Source organism: Buteo buteo, chromosome 1 (genome assembly GCF_964188355.1).
Source record: "Buteo buteo chromosome 1, bButBut1.hap1.1, whole genome shotgun sequence".
NCBI classification, from domain to species: domain Eukaryota; kingdom Metazoa; phylum Chordata; class Aves; order Accipitriformes; family Accipitridae; genus Buteo; species Buteo buteo.
Genome location: NC_134171.1, coordinates 64,977,683 through 64,999,999, shown reverse-complemented (window position 1 = coordinate 64,999,999; position 22,317 = coordinate 64,977,683). Strand labels below are relative to the sequence as shown.

General features: G+C 41.7%; 1 protein-coding gene across 4 annotated transcripts in view; it reads left to right on the top strand.

The window, feature by feature from the left end:
- Positions 1–68: 68 nt before the first annotated feature.
- The window catches only part of LIN54 (lin-54 DREAM MuvB core complex component), a 40,950-nt gene continuing 18,701 nt past the window's right edge, over positions 69–22,317 (top strand). For 2 of the 4 annotated variants that reach the window (XM_075033984.1, XM_075034013.1), the window contains exons 1-3: positions 69–172; positions 16,553–17,280; positions 22,019–22,139. In XM_075033984.1, coding sequence (XP_074890085.1) covers positions 16,588–17,280; positions 22,019–22,139 — 814 coding nt within the window. In that variant the 5' untranslated portion in view covers positions 69–172; positions 16,553–16,587. Of the gene's footprint in view, positions 173–711; positions 820–9,180; positions 9,310–16,552; positions 17,281–22,018; positions 22,140–22,317 lie in introns of those variants that run through there. The other 2 variants (XM_075034003.1, XM_075033993.1) reach the window with 2 other exon arrangements.

Sequence of the window (22,317 nt, the reverse complement as noted above, 5' to 3'; positions counted from 1 at the left end):
CGTCGCGGGCGCTGCCGCCGCCGCTGCCGCCGGGCGCGGTAGCGGAGGGGAGGGGGGGCGGGGCCGGGCCGGCGGCGGCGCGAGGCGCGGAGGGCGTGCGGCGACGGCGGCGAGAGGCATCGGTAGCGGCGGCGGAGGAGGAGGCGGAGGAGGAAGAGCGCCCGCCCGCCCGGTGAGTGCGAGGGGCGGGAAAGCGGCGGCGGCGGCGGCGGGAGGACGAAAAAGGGGGTGCGGGCACGGCCCCGCTGGCGGGGAGGGAGTGGCGGAGCGCTGACAGCCGCCTCCCGCCGGGAAGGTACAGGCCCGGCCCCCGCCGGGCGCGCTCTCCGCGGCGGGGCGGGCTCCCGGGCGGCCCCGCTGCCCTCTCCGGGCTGGCGGGGACAGCCGTCCCGGTCGTCCCTCTGCCGCGGGGGATGCCCGCTCAGCGGGTCTCATCACCGCTGCTCGCTGAGACCCGTTGCACCCAGAGCTGCCGCGAAGCGGTGGGGTTAAAACGGCGGCGGGGGGCCGGCGGCGAGCCTTCCTTCTCGGGCTGGGGATCTGTGCGGGACCCGCCGCCGCCGCCGCCCCCTTCCCTGCCGGTCCGGAAGCAGTTGGGGTTTGGCGGCGGGGCAGCGGAGGAGGGGGGGGGGGACCGCCCCGCGCGCGGCGGCGAGGCGGGGCGGGGCGCCCGGGCGGCGCGGCGGGGGCAGGTGCGGCGGGGGCGGGCCGTGGGGGGCGGTGGTGACGGGGTGAAAATGGCGGATCTTTCGAAATACGGCGGCGGCCGCTGACGGAGCCCGGCGGCTCCCGGCCGCCCCCGCGCCGCCCGCCGATGAGGTGAGGCCCCGCGGGGGGGGGGGGGGGGGGCGCGCAGGGGTAACGGCCGCGGGGTGGGGGCGGCCGTCGCCGGCGTCGCGCGATGCCAACGGTCGCGGCCGCCGGGGCTCGCCTCGCTGGGCCTGGGGTCGGGGGGGGGCCCGGCTCTTGTGGCCCACGGGACGCTGCATTGGGCGGTAGGGAGCACTCGGGGCCGGGCCCGGGGCTGTGGCGGCGGCGGCGGGAGGCGGTGGCGGCCGGCTTAGGCCCGGGGACGCTGTCCTCGCCAAACTTGCTGGCGTGGGCCGCCGGTGGGGACCGGGCTGCCCCCTGAGGGCCTGCCGGGACCTCGCCGGACGTGGTCCTGGGTGAGGACGCCCCGCCTTTGTCTGCGGGGGTGCTTGCTGGAGCTCTGCTTTGCAGGGTGGGGTGCGGTGAAAACGGTGTGGGGTGTTTTCCACACTTCCCGAGAGCGAGGGCATACCTGTGCCTTCAGCGTGCTGCTGCGCGGCCACGGACAGCCTCTGAGTTCCAAGTGAATTTAGCTTGGACCATCTTTCGGGATAGTCCCAGCTTCTCTCTTCATCGCTCTTGCACGTTAAGAGGTGTATTGGTGGTCAGAATCTGTTATTAATTATTCGTGGCCTTGACTTTGAAGCACATCGTGTACTAATTATGTAACATTTGGTATGGAGGTTTTGAGTTCTGGAAAGCACTGTTGGCATTGAGAACACGTGAAATTGTCCACTGGAACATAGTGTGAACAGGACGAAAGCTCTTGGACTTAGTCTTTCAAGTGAAGAAAGAAGAGATATTTAAATCATCTTTCATTAGGTTCATCCTTCTGAACAGTTGCTTGAAATATATTACAGTTACTGTAGAAAATACTGAATACAGAAAAATAATTTGGAATATTCTTTGCAACATTTACATAAAGTTGGCAATAACAGGCAATGTCTTGTGTGTGTGGTTAGCTTATTCACAATTGCTTTTTGGCTTATTGGAGGAAAGAAGAATAGCGGGTTATCAGCTGAGAATATTTCTTGTGTCAGGGGAATCCTTTTGTAAAATAAAATGCGTTAGATTTGTCTTTTTTTATTGCCCAAGACATCCGGTTTACATATGCATCAGCAAGCGGTAACTGTTGTTTACATGCCTTGTATAGCCTTCTGTCAACCTACAGAGAGATGTATGGCTGTATTGCTCTGTAGGCTGAGCACTCTTAAAGGCTGGCTTGGAGAGCGTGCTAAAAAATACAGTCCGGTTTCTCTAATGGGTTAAAAAAGTACTTCATGCTTGTAATGCAGTAAGTTTCAGTAGTTTGTTATGCAAGGCTGATTGTTCAGATTACATGTCAAGACCAAACTGCTGTTGTTTTGTTTGCTTATACTTCTGTGATGTCCAAGCTCAGATAGTTTGTAACTGAATGCTCTGAACAGTTCGACTAGAATTCTCTAAAAGCTTTAACTGGTTTCAGGTTGAGTATCTGCTAACCACAGGTAAGTTTGAAGTGTGGTGATGAAGAGTGCTGTTGTATTTCAGCCTTAGAGACATTGTTATCTCATACATTGGGATATCTTTTATTTTAGGTTCTTGAAAAGCAGTCAAAGCCCCTTAGATTCTTTTCCCTTACACTTGTTTGAAAAATATGCGGGGGGGGGGAGAAGTAAGGTAGATTGGGGGGGTGTTTTGATATCTGCTTTGGTAACAAACTGTGCTTCCTTATCTGTCACTTGGTCTGCTTGTGCTTCTGTTCCCTTCCTGTGCTATAGAGGTAGTGCTTTCTTCACATGTTGTTAGAAGCACAACTTAATGTCCTATGGAATTTGTATACTACAGTGGTGGCATTCATAACAAATACCTAGGAGACAAACTCATAGTTGTTTGTTTTTTTTTATTCTTAGCTGCAGGAGCTCCCAATAAGCAGTGGAAAATGTTTCTTGATGTCTTGATTCGAGGGTTTGTATTTTGCTGGGCCTTACATTTGAGTAGCTTGGTTTCCTTACTTCCTTAGAAAACTGATAAGCAGCATGTGGCTTTCAGTACAGCCTGTGACTAAGCTTGCTCACTTGACAACATCAGAAAATATAAACAAGTTTTTCTTGCATGGGAAAGAACAAGACTGCTGGAATAATCCCTGGATCAGTGATGGGGGTGCATAGCTACATGATGCGAGAGATACAGGTTTCTCATGTTCCAGATCCAGATGTCGTTCCCCTTCACAAGCCATACTTCTGCAATCGAACATGTTGCTACCCACATGAGGGTTACATCCTTAGTTTTGGGCTCTGCTCTGATCTGTCATACAAGTTCCAGATACGTACCCAGTCCCCATCTCTATGGTGTGGCTGTTTTGTTTGTTTTTTTTCCTTCCTTTGGAGTTTCTGCTATGGACTTAAGCCTATCTGAAGAATGTTTTTGAAACGTCTTTAGATGAATCTGTTGTTCCTGAGATAAGTTTTGGGGGGTATTTTGTTTGGGTTTTTTGTTATTTTTATCAAAAAGTTCCCAGTGGTCTCAGGTCTGCCTACATAGCTTAATCTGCTCTCCTCCCCAAATATTTGAATGAAACAGGAGACACAATCTGCAAACAAGTGAAAGCTTTCTGTTTTAAAACCTAGTTAATTGTTAATATTGTAGTGTCTGGGCAGAGCTTTTCTGACAGCTTTTTGTAGTTTCATACTTGCTTTCAGTGTTTTTTTTCTAAGGGTTACTCTCCCATCTATTTGGGAGAAGATTGTGGGTATGCACTGCTATAATCCCATGAGCACTTGTTGCTGCTTTGCTGGTGAGGAAGATGGCTCTGCTCTTCCCTGGCACCTGCTTACTCTTCCATGCTTTCCCCTTCTGTTGGGGTCTGCATTAAAATTAACTGATCTGCATTAAAATTAACCTGGCTTTTGTTCTAGGTTGGAGTGAATCTACACAAAGTGGCCTGATGTAGTCTAGTGTTCTGCCACCACTGAAAGAGTTGGTTGTACTCTTCCTCTTCCCTCTGTGCAGGGAGTATAAATGCCAGGCTGGGAGGAGAGGGAGGTTCCTGGGTTTCCCCAGCCCCCTGACCCAGCTGGATTGTCGGCTGTGGTGCGATTCCTTGGTGCCGTTCCGGTGCTCATAGACTTTGAACTAAGCCATTTCAGCACACTGACCCACCAGAATTTGCTCGCTACTTTGTGGAGTAGTTTTCTTCCTGGGTTGAACACCAGTATCAGCAGCGTGGAGAAAGTGGGGTTGTGACAACCCACAGTTTGGTTTGGATGGCTAGCTTTAACCCAGCTCATCTTCATCTGGGCTGCCCTTGCAGCTACATAAATGTTTGCTAGCACAAAGAGGAGGGAAAATGTTTGTATGGAAACGAATAGGCAGATGCCAAAGGAGGACAGGAGAGCTTTAGTGGTAGTGCTGACTTAATACGCACAGGGAATTGCAGTATAAGGGAAGTAATGCTGCTGATCATATGTATGCAGTGGTCAAACTAACAAAGGATGCTATTTGAAAAAGTGCAATAGGATGTTTTTCACAGTAAATGCTAAAAAATTGTAGCAGTTGCTTGTTTTATTATATGTAATTACAAGTTTGTTGACAGATAAGATTTTTTTAGCTGTTTGTTTTCCTTTTAAAATTGTAGTGGAAGCCTAAATTGCCCAGAACTTGCCAAGGCAAGAAGGAACTCCTCATAACTGGTATGTGGGCAAGTGGTTGGTTTGGTTGGTTTTTGTCCTCCAGCCATTCTTAAAAAGAAAACAGCTAGCAACTCTGTTATAAACATGGCAGTGGTGACATGAGTTTAATCTTTCTTCCCATGAAAAAACCAAAAAAAACCCCTAAGAACTGTAACTGTTTAATATAAAACTCTCGTGTCCATATCACTTGATGTGTTACTTTAAACACATAGGAGTTGCTAATTTGTGTACCTTGCCTGTTTTTCTGATGTGCTGCACACAGTTGTACATATGGTGCATCACATAGGGAGCATTTGCTTAACAGAATGTAAAGTAATGGGAAGGGAACGGTGTGCGTTGGTTAAGTGAATTATGGTTGCCTTGGGAACTATTATTTTGAATTTTGCTACTATAGACGGTTAAATTTGTGGTGAAGAATGCCTGATACTTTCTTAGTATTCCTTGTAACCTATGAAAAGACTGGATACTTACACTAGTTATGTATTCAGCATTTGATAAGGAGTGAGGTCGAGGGTTTTTCCTTGCTGTAGTTTGCTATTGGTATTGTATTTGATAAATCTGGAACCATGATCCTCTGAGAAGCATGCAGACAAACTGCTTCCATATCTTGTCTTCTGTAAAGAATGGGAAAGAGAATGGAAATTATTTTGTCTTGTGTTCCACATGCATATTTTGTTACTGTGTTAAAATGATTTGCTTTTACTCTGCTGTTACACAAGCAAACATGGTGAGTTTGCAGTCTTAGATGATTAATTTTTCCACTTACCTTTGTTAATCATAGCTTTCTTATGGATTAATCTTTTTTTGTTTCATGACATGTATTTTTTTAAGGCAATCTCTAGCTCGGTAAGCTTAAACAAAAGACTCTCTGTTGAAAAAATGCAGTGCTGAGTGATTTTGTAATTCTTTGCTTTATGACAAAACAAACCTTTCAATTTTGGAGACAAAATGTAGAGTGTCAGGGAGAGTAAGAAAACAGGAAATGCATAAAATGAATGACACTATTTTACCCATTCTTGAAATGGTAGCGAAATTGAAGGCTTGCAATTAATTAGGAGAATTGTAGTGCAGTAAGATTGTCTACGTGCAATTGTCGTCTTTCATTTGATAATATGCCAGCAGTATGGGATGAATCTTGGGTATACATATGCTTCTATGAAGACTTTTCTAGCAAATGAGAGAAAACACATCCAGTGTCAAGAGTTTCTTAAGAACTGCATTTCTTATCTTTTTGTGCCATTGATCTTTGTGAATTTCAGTTGCCTGGAGTAGTTGAAGTGTGCTTGTATGTACTTGGCAAAAAAGGATGGGAGAACACAGCAAACAAGGAAATGAACTAGCATGTTCTTTGTTTTGTTTTGGTTATAAAATGACCCAATAAAATTATTTGTTTCTCTAAGATTTTTGTTTTCCTTTGAAATCAACTTAGGCAAACAAGTGATCTTTACTTTAACTGTAGCTTGTTTCTGCTTTGCAGAAGTAGCTGTTCTATGTCATTTGCACTAGCAAGCAGTCAAGAATCTGTGGGAACTATGAGCCTTATGTTTTTATGTACTGTATTCAATCTTTTCTTGAAATAAGTTTCTTCTATTTGGTGGGTTAATGTCCGGAACATTAAATGAAGAGTGGGTTTTTTCTGCTTGCAAAGAATAGTGCTGTGAACTAGCTACAGCAGAGGGATCAACAAGGCTGTAGTCAATTTAGCACCTACAATGATATTAGCAAAGGTTGTCACTTCTGTTTCCTGTGAAGAAAAAAAATTAAGAATTGCATTATGAGCTATGGATTCTCCCAAGAGAGAAGCGGAAAACATGAAAGAGGGAGGCTATGTGTGAATTTTTATCATTGCTACTGGAATGACTGGGAAAAATAAGAGCTCGTTCTCTCTGTTGAATGGGAAGGTGAGTTTTGATGTTATGTCAGCAAAAAGACAAAGGTTGAATAAAAAGCTTTGACAAGTTGGTTGTCCTGGATTCTTAACAAAGATTCTTAATGATGTTGTTATCATGAGTTGTTACATTTGCTTCTGCTTCTAATATTTGTTTATGGCTACAAAATAAGCTTTGTCCTTGGAAGAGAGTTATCTCTTAGTTGTCCAGATAATAAGAACCTAGACTACCCTCAATAATGCAGTTGCTATACAATTTTTGCACAAACTCATCCCATAGTCACTTATATTGCTGCTGCTCAGTTGGTTTTGATAGACTGCCCAGTCTGACACAGAGCTGTTCAGGTGCATGTCCTGAGCTGGATTCTGGGGGAACATAACTGAGGTGCTGAGACACCCTCTGATTCAGGTGCATCCAGCTCATTGTGGGTATGTGGTGCTTTAACACAGTGCAGCGATCAACTAGGGTAGCTGAGTCACAGCAGATAACCTGCGAAGGCTACAGGTCAGCTTCTATGTCCTGTCACATAACACTATTAATCTCCAATCCCCAAAATTATAAATTGACAGTTGGCAAAAGTTTCTTTTGTGTATACAAAGTTGTCTTAGGTGTAGTAGAGAGGGAAGCTATCAGCTAGGTGATCTTGCAACATTAAAAAAAACCCAACTTTTTGTATGGAGACACACAATTAAGGCTTTGTGTATAACTATTTCTTCTCTTATTAATTCTGAGAATGAGATGAACCTTCTGGATCTGTTTCAACTCGGACAGTGTAGAGGTGACTTGTCCAACTGGTGGGAGAGCATGTTTGCCATGGAAGTCAAATTGGGAAGGATATCCTGTAAAGACAGAAAGGTGTATATTGAGCAGCACAGGGGTGTGTGCAAAGATCTGTTCCTTCCAGGTGGCCTTGGTATGCTGTCTGGAATAAAGCATCTCCAGGGATAGAGTAAGATATTTACTGTATCTGTGTTGTTTTCAGGCTATTGAAAACAAAGTTGTAACACAGAATGTGTAGTCCTAGTCACTGCAATGCTTTTCTCTGGCTAGTCCTGTCTGTAAGATATTTTTTTGAGGTGTTTGTCTGAAAGCTGAACTGTTGGTTTTCTTGTGTACACCTAAAGAAATTTATCAGTTTGTGTTTCAGAAGCATTTCAACCTTTTGTGTTACGATAAATGAGACTTCAGAGGTCTGAGAAGCCTGCATTTGAAGTGGTTCACATGGTACTGGAGCAGAGATGAAGATTTCACTGAAATTCCTGTTTCTTCTATTGAATTGATCTCTTGACTCAATTTCATTCCACAAAAGCCAATCAGCTATTGCACAATCCTGGTTATTTAAATAAATTTTCCCCAAAAGGAATACAGAGGTGCTTTATCTAGAGACTAAATAGGGAGGAAGGGGGTAATAGTGGTTTTTGGCATCTGAACCATGTCATGGTTTGCCTGCAGGCAAGCTATTTATCTTCAGCTCAGTTCTTCTCTAAGTAAATGTATTCTGTACTTGTTAAGTGTTGTCATGTTTAAGACTGGTAGAGCTGCTGAGATCTGCAGCTAGAAGTATGTTTTCTGGTGAATCACTGCAATATAACTGTTTGTTGAGCTATTTTTACTTTTCTTTCAATGCTCCATTGGACTCAAAAATGAAGAAAGCCAACTTAGATTTCTCGGATAAGTTTAAAAAACAGTAGTGGCCATAATGGCTTTCACTGCTGTCTGAATCTTGACAGCACTATGCTGAAGCATTGCAGTTTATGGTCTTAGATTTTTATCTGGTTTTCATCTCTGCGTTATTCTAACTTTGAAAATAATCATGTGATTGCGTAAGACACATAAGGAATTAAGTTTTTAGGACAAAGTTATTTTCTGTACCATGTTAGCATATTTTTTTAAATTAAATACCCCACTGAAATCAGTGTTGTTCGTGGTTTTGTTTTTGTTAGAATGAACTTTATGTATTGTACCTGTACTTTATTATATGTACACCTGTGCTGCTGAAGTGTATGTGTGATGCACCGCAAAATGATTGTGCTTCCTGATTTGCAAAGTCTCAATAAAATTGGTAGGTTACAATTCTGTTGTGATTAACCTTCGCTCATAAATACAGTGCTAAAATGCACTCTTGCTGAAGTTGCTGGCAGCAAGTCTTATCTTAAAAGGTGCCCAATATGACAACAGACTGTTAAAAGTCTGTGGGGAACTCAATACCAAGCCTGTGATGGCAGTTTTCGTGCTTGTTGTTTTTAAGAGCGTTCTTGGTATGATATCGCTGTGTGTTCTAACTTTTCTGTAGCCCCGCATTCAAGAGGCGTCCAGAATTTGGCAAGCAAGACCTTTATTTCAAGCTATATTTAAAGGCCGAAATCTGTGTTCCTTGGGCCTAGTGATAAGTACTTTTCACAGTTCTTTGTTTTTTTCAATCAAGTTCACTACATATATATATGTATTCATTTTAACTTCAGATTCTTAATGCTTTAATTTTAGCTTCCTAAACATTGCAGAAAATAAAATAATTTGACGTTAATTTAGGGTTTGGGGTTTTTTTGTTCTCACCACAAAGTTTGCATAGACCATAAGGTTAAAAATGCTTCATTAAATGTAAAGGCCCTGGAATCTACAAACCCAAATATTGGATTGTTCATGTCAGTGAATACCTTCAGAATGTATTTAATGATCATAAAAACACCTGTGCAGTTTTGGTTTTCAACTTTTGTGCTATTGTATGTTGTGAAGATGACTGAAACGGGTGTGCAAACCAAGGGAAGGGTGAAGGGAAATGTTCTGATTTTTGGTTTCTATTTTATTTTTAGTTTGCATGAAACTCTGCTTGAAAGTAGAACGTTGTTTCCAGTTAAAGAAAGCAAACTGGACTGCCTTGAAGCGTTCTGCTGCAATGAATGTTATTTCAAGTTCTTTCCTGGAAAGTTGCTATAAGTAAGGTGTGTGCTAAAACAAGCAGTGTTTAAGACTTTAACCTTACCATGATAAAGTGACCTTCAACGCTTCTTTTTAAGAGGAAAGGAGGATGTACAGATTGTATGGAATCTCTTTCTGTGGTCGACAGCATGCATTTGTTGGTAATCAGAGCATAAATGGCTATCCTAATTACTTGTCTATTTCTGCCTCTTAGTCTGGACATGCCAGTCATTTGAAAAATATACACGTATCAAGGTTCTTTTACTTCTGCAGAACATTGCAGTGAGATTGGCAGGCAGCATTCGCATAATAGTAATGCCTTTGCTCTTCTGTGCACTCTGGAATTTACTTAGCACCGGTGAGGATTAGACTCTTAAAGGGCACCGAGTAGTTCTTGAGAAGCAGATTTTATCATCAGCTTGCTGATCCTGGTCCATCTTCAGAACGACATGGAAGTCTAAGGTTTTGGCTTGCTGTGAGGCACAAATAGCACACGCTGAAAGTGTCGACTGATGATTGAAATATCTTTGCAAATTTGAAATGTGCACACGGCTTGAAATGCAGACCAATACTGGTAAAATGGTATGGTTTTGCTCCTTTCTTAATGGGCATTTAACTAGCATGTGAGAGCTAGGTAACAGCTGTGAGCCATGCATGGGAAAGTAATTTGACCTTTAAGTGGTTTAGTTTTCTAGATACTAATGATTCTGGGTGAGTGCTTGAAGTTTTGTTTGGTTTTGTTTTTTTCAGTAATACTACTCAGTTCCTCACATTGGCTAGAATGTTCTTCCTTACTAATCTTGTTTTGTAATTGATGGTATGTTTGGGCAATGTAGTATTTTCTTCTTATGGTGAAAAGGGAGTTGTCCAATTCTGAGTTAGATATCTGAGTGTTTTAAAATGCTGGTTTTCTAGCAAGCAATGCACTCACATGTATGTGTAATGTAATTCAACCATTTCCAATTTGTATGACATGCTGCTTTCATCAAAACTTAGTTGTGGCTTTTTTCCTCTTTCTCTCTAGCTTCTGTTTTGCTCGAAAGGTTCTCTGTGACTCATGGGGATTTTTGCTTATGTACCATGTCTTTGTTTGATTGTAAAAATTGCTTTTGTACTCGGTGTGTGTGTAATCTAATTTCTGTGGTAGCATGCTGTGATTCCTTGTATGTGAGAATTAATTTTGGTGTGAAGAAAACAGCTACAGGTCACAGGATAGCTAAGTCTTAAAGTATATTTGTAACCACAGTTGAGCTGAAGGAAGATGTGGTCATGTTGCGTGCATCGCTTCTAAAGCTTTGGGTATGATCAACTAAAGATTTTTGTGGTGAAGGCAGTGTATTTCATATCAATACGTTGGTAAACATTTCTGTTTTGAAGACAACAGGACACAAATTTTTGAAAACTTAAGTAAAATACCTTTTTTGTTTGTTTGTTTTTTCCCCAGCATGTCTACAAATAATATCTTCTGTTTGTTCCTCTGATTTATTTTTTTTTTTTGGTTCATTGTGTTTTGACTGTCCTTGTCAATATTTTGTAGTGTTATATGTCAATGATAGCAGCATGGAGAGCTTAGTAACTGTTCCATGGTTGAATAATTGCAAGATGCTCCCCCCCCTCCATCCCAAGAGCTGGAATATTAGGAAGGGGAATGGTAGCAGGTCAATGAATTGCTGCTGCAGTGTTCCCATTGGATCGTACTTGGATCTTTTGTGGCATCTTCCATCTGCTCAAGGCCCAGTAATTTTGAACTGTTTAATCTGTAAGTATTAATACCAAAAAAAGGGGGGTTTTAGGTCAGCAGCCTTCTGGAGTTTACATATTGCCACTATTGGAGAGGGCAGATAAGCAGAAGCTGAAAAGTTTGAGAAGCATTTAAGCACCTAAACTTTGATTGCATGTGGCTGACAGCATCTCATGCTTCTCAGATAAATCATCAAGGATCCATTCTGTATTTCCCCTACTTCCTCCTACTCTTGCCTTTGTTGTAATGAATGGATTTAGGAATTAAATAAATGATGTTTTTAAACCTTTACTAATTAAGAGAAATATGCTGAATTTATGAATATAACTTCATAAGAATATTCTGGAGTTTTTGAGTTTTTAAATCTTCAAATCTGAGTCATAGCCTGCCGATAGTCCCCTACACCTTTATTTGAATCCGAAGTGATTGTGTTGCCACATTTTTATCTCGGCAAAGGAAATACCAGATGTTATCCCTTTTGTATTGGCTAACTGCTGATACTGTATTTTTTTGGCTTTCCCCCCATACATTTGCATTTAGAATCCATTGTACTTGTGGTGAACAGTTACCTGTTAGGTTGTCCACTATTACTTTTCTGCCATTCACCTGACCCTAGTTTCCAGCCTCATTCCTGCCCACCCGGTTTAGTAAACCCTTGAAAGATACTGCAACTATTGGTGTTCTCCCTTACACTTTGCAAATTATTAGGTATATGCCTTGATTCTCTTAAAAGCTAATAATGTCTTCTTAACTTTATTGATCTTTGGTTTTCCAAAGACTTGGCCTTTTGCAGCACCAAGGGTGTGTGGAGATGCTCATAAGTCGTTAATGCAAGGATTCTGATTCTCTGTTTTTGGGGAGCTGCAAAACTGTATCCTGCATTACATCCTTCAGGAAGAAAATTGAAATAATGAATATATGGTCATATTTCCATCTTCTTGTGGTTAGTGATGTAGTAACTAGTTTCACATATGTGATTTTTCTCCTGGACAATCACCCAGTGGTGACCTCGTGAGGGTAGGGATTTTTTGTGGTGTTTCATCATTCCTCATACTTCTTTTTAAGGGTTTTTGCAGTTCCTAGCTCAGGAATTTGAAAGTACTTCCTCTTGCTGGCTCTTAATAATGCTGTGCTCAAATGTGTGCATCTAGCCCAGTTTTAAAGAACTACTAGCTGCTGTATCTGGCAAAGATACTTGGTTTCAGTTAGCATTTGCTTAGCATGCAACAACAGTTTTACAGATCCCAAGAGAATCCCTGCCATTTTAGGGGCTATGTTGGACTTAATGCATTTATGAAGCTTTTGATTTGGGGGCGGGGTTTTTTGTACTTCGAGATAGGTGCTCATACAAAAGCTGTTACTGATTCGATTTGCCTGTTTTCTGGTGAAAGCGACGCTTCAGAATTTAGTTTAAAATGAATGTTGTGAATGACTTAAGCCAGGTCTGATGTTCTTGAACCTGTCAAGTTATACCAGAGTCTTCCCATGGCTGAGTGCCACCAGGCCTGTGCTGTATACTGAGAAGAGAACAGGAAGGGGACTGCTAACAGGGCCACAAACGGTGACGAGTCCCTTCGTCCGCTGCTTCATTGTGATGATCTTGCTAACATGCAGCACCATCCCAGGACATCCTGTAAAGTTGGTCTCAGCAGCCTTATTGCTGACTAATCTGAATTTTGGAACAGGTTTCCTTGCAGTACATAACCTCGCTGATGATTTTGTAACATATCCTCATGTAAGTGCTGCACTTGAACTGTTCATGGTTGCGGACTGGAAGGTTAGCTATTCTTATCTTAGTGAAATGGGGGCATTTCTGGAGATGTAGTAAGATGCAGTTAGTTACTGTAAAATACAGGCATTGTTATGTCTTGCATTTTGTTTACTTGTTTGCATATGGGTGTGCTTTATTTTATTGATTCTTTTGATTTTTCCTGTTTAGTGTGGCTGCTTTGCATGTTTTATCAACAAAGGTGTTGATGTAATCAATCTCAACACTTTAACAGTGTTAGTTTCTTAAAGATTCTGCACTGACATACTAGTGACAGAAAAGGGAAAAATAAATCAAAGTTCAGAGGTACCTGTCAGACACCATTCTGTATTTTTGCCAACAATGATGGCATTCTTCATCCTCTGTTATAAATCTCCTTTACCCTTTATGACTCTTCTTTGTGAGTATCAAGCATAGAGATCCGTGCTATGGGTAAGATGATCAGTGGTGGCTCACTCAAGATGAGCTTTTCTCCTTGTCCTCCTAACAGTATTCCGTATTTTTCAAAGTTGTTGCTCCAAGACGTCACTGACTATATGCTTTAGTCCCTAATCTTTTTTATATATATTTGGCTGGTTGGGTGTCCTGAGCTATGCTGGGACAGTCTTTTTTCTAAACAAATCTTCATTACGTGAACTTCTTGAGCTTTTAATTTAGTTGTATGGCCATTACTTTGTAGGCTAAAATTATCTATGTAGTAATCTGATCCTAGAATTTTTGTGGAGTTCCCCAGTCTGCTAGTGTGCTTATCCACTTCTTTGGTTTAGACTTTTTCTTCAGGTTTTGAGCTAAATAACTGTAAACACTTACTGATGTGTCTTTTGGGGGGGGGGGGGGGAGTTGTAGGTACAGCTCTTGCATTATCAAGAGACTCAAAGCATAATTGCTGAAACAAAGGAAACTTTCAAGTCTTTTTAAATAGTTAAAACAATTCTTCCGTCTTGAAGATCTCAAAGCTGTTAGAATCTTAAGAGGTTGGCATGCTTTTACTGTTGGAAATCACTTTAGTAGAGGAGCTAGAAAAATGGAAAAACTGCGTGTTTGGTATAAAAGCATTAGAAAAAAATAAACATCTGAACTGTTGAGAAATCCTGGCTAAATATCTAGAAGTAAAATCTGCTGGGATGTTGAAGCTGCCTTTGACAGCAGCCTCTCATATAGCTAGGATGAGATTTTCATTGTTGCATTTCCTGTACCTTTCAGTCATATCCAATAAGCAATGAAGATATGGAACAAGTGGGTTGTGTTGTGGTTCTTTTCTTGCTATTGTTGATGACACTAGCCTGAACACATTAATGAAAGCCAACTGTAAAATGATGAGACCTAATAACTAAAATTTTCCAATGTGATGGCTGTAAACTGTTAATCCAGTAACCATGCATGTTTCTTTTCTTTTAACTTGTCAGTTTCTCGTTCCAGTTTTGAATGTAGTGTGTTTCTTTTCCTTCTGCATTCTGACTTGCAGGTGGTTTGTTTGAGGTCAGAATGCTGTTTAAAACCCTGACTCTGTGCATTTTAATATAAATATCCTTTCAGCTAGGTATAGGTATTTAATAACCATTTACAGCTTTATAACATAACCAAATGGTAAGAATGAACAATATAAATAACTGTTGAACTGTATAACTACTTAAATATATGTAAATACTTCATGGTCATACTGTTAAAAGATACTGAGAATGACCTTTTAGGGAATAACATGTACAAATGCAAACCAAAAGCAAGTAACTTAAAATTATTTGTCATTGCTGAATCTGGTGATTTTTCCACTGTCTGATTTAGATGATTCCCTCCTTTCAAACATGGAGGCAATCATTATTTGGATTGTGGTTGACCCTAGGAGTCTAACTTCTGGATCCAACCCCTTGTGCTTGTCTGTATAGAACAGGATGATGAGGGGTTTTTTTGTCCAAAATAGTTCGAAGTTGTAAGATCTAAGACACAAGCACATGCAGGTTGATGAGGAGACAATAAAGCCGACATAGCTCAGGAGGAGAGCTGGTGGCCTTAACACATGCTGAAAAGTCTGCTTTTACTATTCCTATTTTTGTGTAATCCTGTATGCAGTTAACCGATTTGACTTTAAGACAGCAGTGCGATACTATTACTAATGTGTCCTTAGGAGTAAGCTGTTTTGTCTAGTGCTTCTTACCAGGGCTGGCATCACTGCAAGCTGTACTAGCATTACTTTGGGAGAAATGCTTTTGACAGCAGGTATTTCTGGCAGTGACATCAGATAACTTTGTATCTTTAAATGCCTGCCAGTAAGTGAGCTGTGTGTCAGTTTGACTGTGGGTCATCTGAACAAGTTCTTTCACAGCTTGGGCTTCTTGAGTATTATGGCAGTTTGATACAACTTGTACTTGGGAGGTAAGGGTAATCAGGATTGCACCCTTCACAATCAGAAAGGCCATGGACTGCTCCAGCACAGCCTCCTGAGCCCAGCATGGAAACTAGGTAGATCATAGCAGGGGTTTTTTCCCCGTCCTTCTACCTCATGGGTGAAATACAGCTGTTCTCTGGTTAGCTGCTGTGCAAAATGGAACCACAATGACTCTGGAGGAATCAATGTCACCTTGGCATTTGGTCACTGTTTTTAGTGGCACAGTTCCTTAATTATGAATGTTGCTTAGTATGAATAACTCGCTATGCTTTTCCTAGCAAGTAGGAAACTGAATTTGCAAGGATACTGTCTTCCTGAGCTTATAATGAGTACTCGAGAGTATATACACATACACATGCAGTGTGCTTGCCTGTCCAGTGCCCAAGCATACTGATGGGGTCAGCAAGTGGGGAAAATGCCTTATTAAGCTGATCTGTTTTCAGCCTCTGACAGTGATATGGTTTTAGTGGGAATGGTAGACATTTCCAGCAATGTCTTTAAGATTTCTCAAGTGGGAAGTGACCCTGGCTTTGAATCTCACTGTAGTTTGAGTTTTAATGTAAATTGGTCAGTCTTATTAGTCAGCTTAAAAAAAAAATCAGTTCTCTTTCACATGGGGTGTTCTTTGTTTTGTGTTTAGAACACGTTTCAAATTAATCATGAATTTGGCCATTACATTTTCTTGTGAGTATTTATTGAGAAAAAAAAAATAATGAACTGCTCTTTTCACAGCCAGTATAGAGGAATTATTTGTTCATCTTGCAAGGGCAGGGCTTTGGCTCAGTCCTGGGGTAGGTGGGCTGTTGATTGAGCTTGTGGGGTTGTTAGAGCCCGTCACTAGACAGTTGTGTGTTTTTTCTGGGATTTCCAAAATGAGGATCTGGCAAAAATGAACCTGTTAAATCTGGTATGGATAACAAGTCTCTTGAGGCAAGATAACCTGCTAATCAATGTTGACATGTATATGAAATGCTGTTATCTGTTGGATTTTTTTAAAGCTGTTTAACTCTTGCTTTATATTCCAGTAAGCTCAAATGTCTGAACAAGGTGCCTGTATCTTGTGGGGGGAACACTGCTTCTTTGTGTACTGTGTTGTCAAGAGTGGACTGGTAATCCACAGCAAGTCAGTGCCTTGATCTGACTTCAGTGGATGATGTTGAAGAGGTTTGATATAAATTCTTACTGAGAGTAAATTCAGCTTAATGTGTTATGATTTGAAAACATTTTTTTCATTATATACCTCCTGTGCGAGCACAATACCTTCAGTCTGAAAAAAATTCTGCTACTATATTTTCTTCTTTGGTAATACTATGTATAAAGCTTTGAAAATGTATGCTTTCTGGAAGCCAATAACTTTTTAAAATATTATTGCAGTACCTGCTCTGGTCATCACTGCCACAACTGCTAAAATGGAAGTGGTTTCAGCAGAAGTCAACAGCTTGCTCCCTGAGGAAATAATGGACACTGGTATAACTCTGGTGGAAGACGACAGCATTGAGGCAGTTATTGTGTCATCGCCAATGGGAGATTCTATTCCCATGGAAACAGAACTGGAAGAAATAGTGAACATAAGTTCCACCAGCGACTCCTCAGCTACGACTACAGCTGCAGTCACCACAGAATCGGTTACTGCACCCAGCAATCACTCAGGCGACTCGACAGCGAACACCACAACCCCAAAAACTGATGTGAATGCAGTAGTAAAGCCTAGCTTTCCAAGTGGCCTCCATAAAATTGGTGCTCAGACCCCCGTCACCATATCAGCCAATCAAATTATTCTGAACAAGACCGCTGATATTAAAATAGGCAATCAGAGTATTAAACCAGATGGGCAAAAGCTAATTGTAACAACTTTGGGCAAGTCTGGCCAACCTATTGTTTTAGCATTACCCCATGGCCAGCTCCCGCAGGCACAGAAGGCCACATCCCAAGCCCAAGGTGGAGACTCCAAGGTACAAGGCCAGCAGATCAAAGTTGTTATTGGAGGTCGGTCAGAAGTGAAACCTGTTGTTGGTGTCTCAGCTTTGACCCAAGGAAGTCAGCTGATAAACACTGCAGCCCAGTCTTCTGTTTTGCAGACCCAGCAATTAAAAACAGTGCAGGTAAAGTGAGTTATGTTAATGAAACATCTTAAAAACAATTTTGTTGCTGCAACTGTTGTCCATTTCCTTCACTGATTGACACACAGTTGCTTTCAACCTTTGCATTTATTCCTTCTATTAAAAAATACAATGCTGCTCTTAGCCCATGCTTTCATCTATGGACGCATTTACCATTTTATGCCATTTACGTCTAGCTACTGTCTAGAAACTTAGGATTTGCCTCAGAGAAAGTGAGCTATTAAAATTCAGGAAATTTTAAGAGAATTTTCCCATTATTCTCATTTTATAAAAATAAATTCTACGTGCTTTCAGGAAGACTGAATAGAACTCTATGCCTGTTGTTCTTTATTCAAAGTGTATGCTGCTTTACTCCTTTATGAAAGAGTAGCTTCTGCTTATTATGTTTAGTTTGTTTAGATAAACTCTCTGAAAAAACTTTCCAGCATTTGAAAAAGAACAGAAAGGTATATCTTGTCTGCCTCAAATCTAGCTAAGCTTGTTAATAGATACTGATAGACAGATATATGAGGCTAAGCAAGAGATTCATGGTCTACCCTGTCATGAATGACAGGGGAGGTAATCCATGTCTTGAGTCCCTGGCTTAGAAAATGAAGTCGTGCATTTACCCCATCATCCTCAGGCCAGAACCAAGCCTCTTAACCTTTCAGTGAGTGGAAAAGGAAGCTGTGAATGCCTCTCTGCCTCCCAAGGGTCTTGTGTAACTTCTCTCTTATGTCTTTGTGAATCAGGTATTTCAGATGCAAGGCAGCACAGCAGTTCGAGTTGGTGCTGAAAAGTGAATTAGTAAAAGATTAGAAGAAAAGAACTCTCTTCAGTTCTCCTTACATCCTCACTTTCATAGGGACTTTGCAGGTCATTAGAAAAACTCAATTAGCCTTGCTGTAATTGTGACATTTGAAATCTCAGCGCTTGAGAAGTCATAATTGATACAGTTGAGCAAAATGTTCCTTGGAATCTGTCTCCCTCTCCGATTACAATTTTAGAAGTATGAGGCTGTGGGGTGTAAATGTGGCAGGGCCTTGGGCTTCATCTATATCCAGAGGTTTATTACTGTCCCTTGGCAGCTTGTCCCAATTTAGGTGAAACCACTGCCCTGGATGTGTGGACAAAACTAGTGGGCAAGTGCATCTGCTTTCAGCCTCTGGCTCTTGCCTGTGTACAGGCTTAAAAACAGTGATGTGCCTGCTGGTGTACTGCTTTAGTTCAAGTGCACTAAGCAGGAGTTTGGCCTTGCAGATGACTCTCAACCAGGCATCCAGACCCATCGCCATTGCTGTCACTAAACTAGTTTAACTTGAACGTGTCTTGATGTGGTAACTGGCTCTGTGTTTCAGCAGTTAAATCTATGTGTCCATAGCGTTGTTGCTACCATGGCAAGACAACTGCTAAGCCATCATTGTGGCTTCATCTCATCATGGAAAAGTGACCTCATGCACTCCCTAACCTCAGAGCAAACTCCCATTCCTAGCTCGGTTTCTTCATCTTCTCTGAAGTGTACTGTTTGCCTCTTCTATTTCTAGAGTCCCTGATTTTTCATATTATGCCAAATATAAATTACATAGGGCATGGCTACATGGACAAGCTCCCATGAAGTCATCTAGGGAGTGGATTTCTAGTATGTTAGCTCCTTTGTGGTAGCTGGCTATGTGGGTATTCAATCCAGCAGTAAATGTGAAGTATGCATGTGCCTTTTTCTGTATGAATAGAACACTGTTTGACAGCTGAAAACAAAGTTCAGCAGTAGAAACTTGCTAGTTCATCTTATTTAGTGGAGAGTGCTTAGGAAGACACAAATTGACCCTTTAAATAAAGATGCTTGCAGATAAATCTCTTTAGGGGGAGATAAATCTCTGTAGGGGGAAGAAGGTTGGTGTGTGTTTCTAAATATAATAATTTTCTTACAGAAGAGCTTGTTGCACCAAGAAATATTTTTGCAGTATAATTCCAAGTAACTTGCAGAGAGCATGCTTAGCTTACATAGGCAGAGAAATAACGTTAAGCTTCTTGTGATGAGTACAGGCAATGGCAGAGGGCTCCAGAGAACTTGCTCTTTCTGAAGCATCAAAGGGGCGGTGTGGCATCTTGATTATTCCCTCTGGCTTCTCCAGTCTCTACTGAAATGGGTAGTTAGTTTCCCACTGATGCCTAGAAGGCTTTTAGAGATGGCTGGGGTTATCAGCTCCAGTGGCAAAAACCTCAGAAAAGCTCGCTTGGCAGCAAGTAAGAGCAGGAGTGCACTGCCTGCAGTTGGGGGCTAAGGGCTGTTCCTCACCTATAACCAACCACATTTGACTTTTGCCATGTTTCCTAAGCCCTGAGGAGATTCACACATTTGTTAGACCTCCTTCTTTGTAGACAAACAGTTCACCCAAAAAGCAGGGGGGAATTTATCTGAAGAGGATATTGCAAGTTGAGTCTGAGGGAAGCAGGGCTACTTGTGTTGACCAACTATCGTTTTGGGAGTTTTACATTTTTTTCTGAAATACTTCATGTTAATGGGTAGCTAGTATTTTACACGTACTCATGTAAGTCATTTAAGTGCATTTATTGACTGTTACTGGGAAACGACTGCTGTTGTCCAGAGCTGGCTGTTCCTGCTGGATGTTGATCATGTTATGAGCCAGACTTTGCCCTCGCTTCAGAGAGTAAAAGCAATAGCAGTTGAGCTGCCATAAGGTATTATTGTAAGGTAAGATTAATTTCAGCAGAAAGGAAATCTCAAATCAAGCAGGTGAAATGTGGGGAATTTATCAGAAATTAAAATGTGTGAAAATTTGCAAAAAATTTACTGATAAAATGTCTGCTCATCTGTCAGCTGTGTATGTGCTAAGAGAACTGAATCCTTGAAATGTTAAAAAGGCTTTGAGTTAAATTTGTAAACTGGGATGTGAATGAAGCTTCCTTCTTCAAACAAGCCTTTATGTTTCAAGGCTTTAGTTAATATATCTCCAAAAAGAGTGGGTTTTTTTCTTCTCTGTTTCATTTTAAGCCTTGACTACTGTATGCCACCTGTAAAGCAGCTAATGTGGCCTGGGTACAGCATATTTGGGCAAATGACCTTCGCCTCTCAATGGTCTGAGGTGGAGGTTTCCTCGGAGGAACACTTGTACTGTAACTGTGGAGCAGCACATGGCTTCCATTCAATAAGGTCTGTTTTCTGGCACTGCCCAGTGTCAGAGCTCCTCATTGCTGGCCTCCTTTGGCTGGGCACAGCTCAGGCATGCAGAGGCAGTGTTTGCTTTCCACTGGAGGCTGGAGGGCTCCAGTGCCATAGCAGGGGGGAGCTCTGGCTTCCCCAGCCATGCTGAGTGTGCTGCTGGGAGCTGAAACAGCCTCATGTGTGCTCTTTGTGGGGCAGCTGGGGAATTAGTTATGTGCTACTGAATACTTTGAATGTTTTGCTGTTACTCTACTGTAAAGGAGGTGTTTTCAGTCAGCAAATTCTATAAATAGAGTTTTGTGTAGGAAACTATAACATTCAGCCTACTCAGTTGCTTCAGTTAAGCACTCGCAACTTTCTCAGGCTGTTAAAAGTAGCTTGTCATCTCTGTATCTTTTCATGTCACTGAGATTTCTCCAGTTAGCTACTTGAGTAACAAAGGTGGTTCTCTGCCTTTGAGGGGTGGCTCCCGACATGAATGACAATGTTGTGCCTCTCTGATACTGCTGGAGTTGGTGGCTGGTGCCCATGGGATGTGGCTGTACATGTGGTGGAGAGGCCATATGGGCCTGACCTGTGGGGTGGGTAAGTGTAAGGGCTTCAGTAATGCCTTCTGGTATGCTCACTTGGGCTCGGGGAAAATCCTAGCAATAGTCCACATCTGCAGGCAGCCTCTGCAGTCAGCAGGTTAAAACAGTCTTTGAAAGAAGTCAACCTCTTAATTGAACTATTCACTGGCTGGATGCCAGTATATAGAAACTATTAGGATAAATGCATCTGGTAGTTAACTTCTGTCAGTGTGGAAAAGAGGAAGAAATCTTGTTTAAGACTTTTAAGACTATAAAACCCTGCTTGTAAAGATTTCAAGTTGAAGTGATCTCTTATTGAATTGTACATACACATTCCTGGTCCAGCTGTGTTTCAGGAGACTGGATCACAGAAGGAAAAAAAGACCCCCTTGTACCTGGATGTAGCCAACTGATTCATTCTTGGCTAGTGAGTACCCAAAACTTTCAGGGACTGATGATCCACGTACTTTGAGAACTGTTGCAGAATGCTGTTTTCCCATTTGCAGGAAAAAAGTGTGCTGCTATGTCAGAATAGCTCAAGAGATGTTTCAGAACCGTAGTTGTCATATTTAAGTCACTCAAGGAACAAGTTTTGTCCTGGTTGGCTGAAAAAGAAGTAACTTTTTTTAAAGCTTCAAATAGTAACAGTTGTGTATTTAATTTTAAAATTTTCATATAGACCAACGGCATGTAAGAAATAATTTCAGCATCCTGAAGGTGAGGTGTGTTTGCACAGAGAGTTATCTTACAAAAAAGCTGTAAGGGATTTGGCTATCATACTTTGGTGGCTGGTTTTCTAAAGTGGCATGGATCATACCCTAGTTCTCTCTGTAGTGAGAAACGGAGGTGAAATGTGAGATAAGCAGCTATTCTTCTATTTATATATGTGCAAGTTTTGCCCTTTTTATTTTCTAATGTATTTAACAATACAATAATTTAGATCCAAAATGCTCAAGTTACTTTAGATCTTTTTTCCTCCATCTTTCAGATTGCAAAGAAGACCCGAACCCCAACTTCTGGCCCAGTGATCACCAAGCTGATCTTTGCAAAACCAATCAATAGCAAAGCTGTTACAGGGCAGACCACTCAAGTGTCACCAGTCATTGCAGGTTGTACTACTTTGACTTGTGCTTTACCATTTTATAAAGGCTGTTCAAAGAGGTGGTGATTTTAGAAATTTTTCTGTCTGTTGGTACCTTTACACTTTGCTCGTTTAGAATTATCTTTGTGATTGTAGAGTTTGATCATTTTGCTTTTACTGTAAGATGCTTTTACTTTCTGCATTTT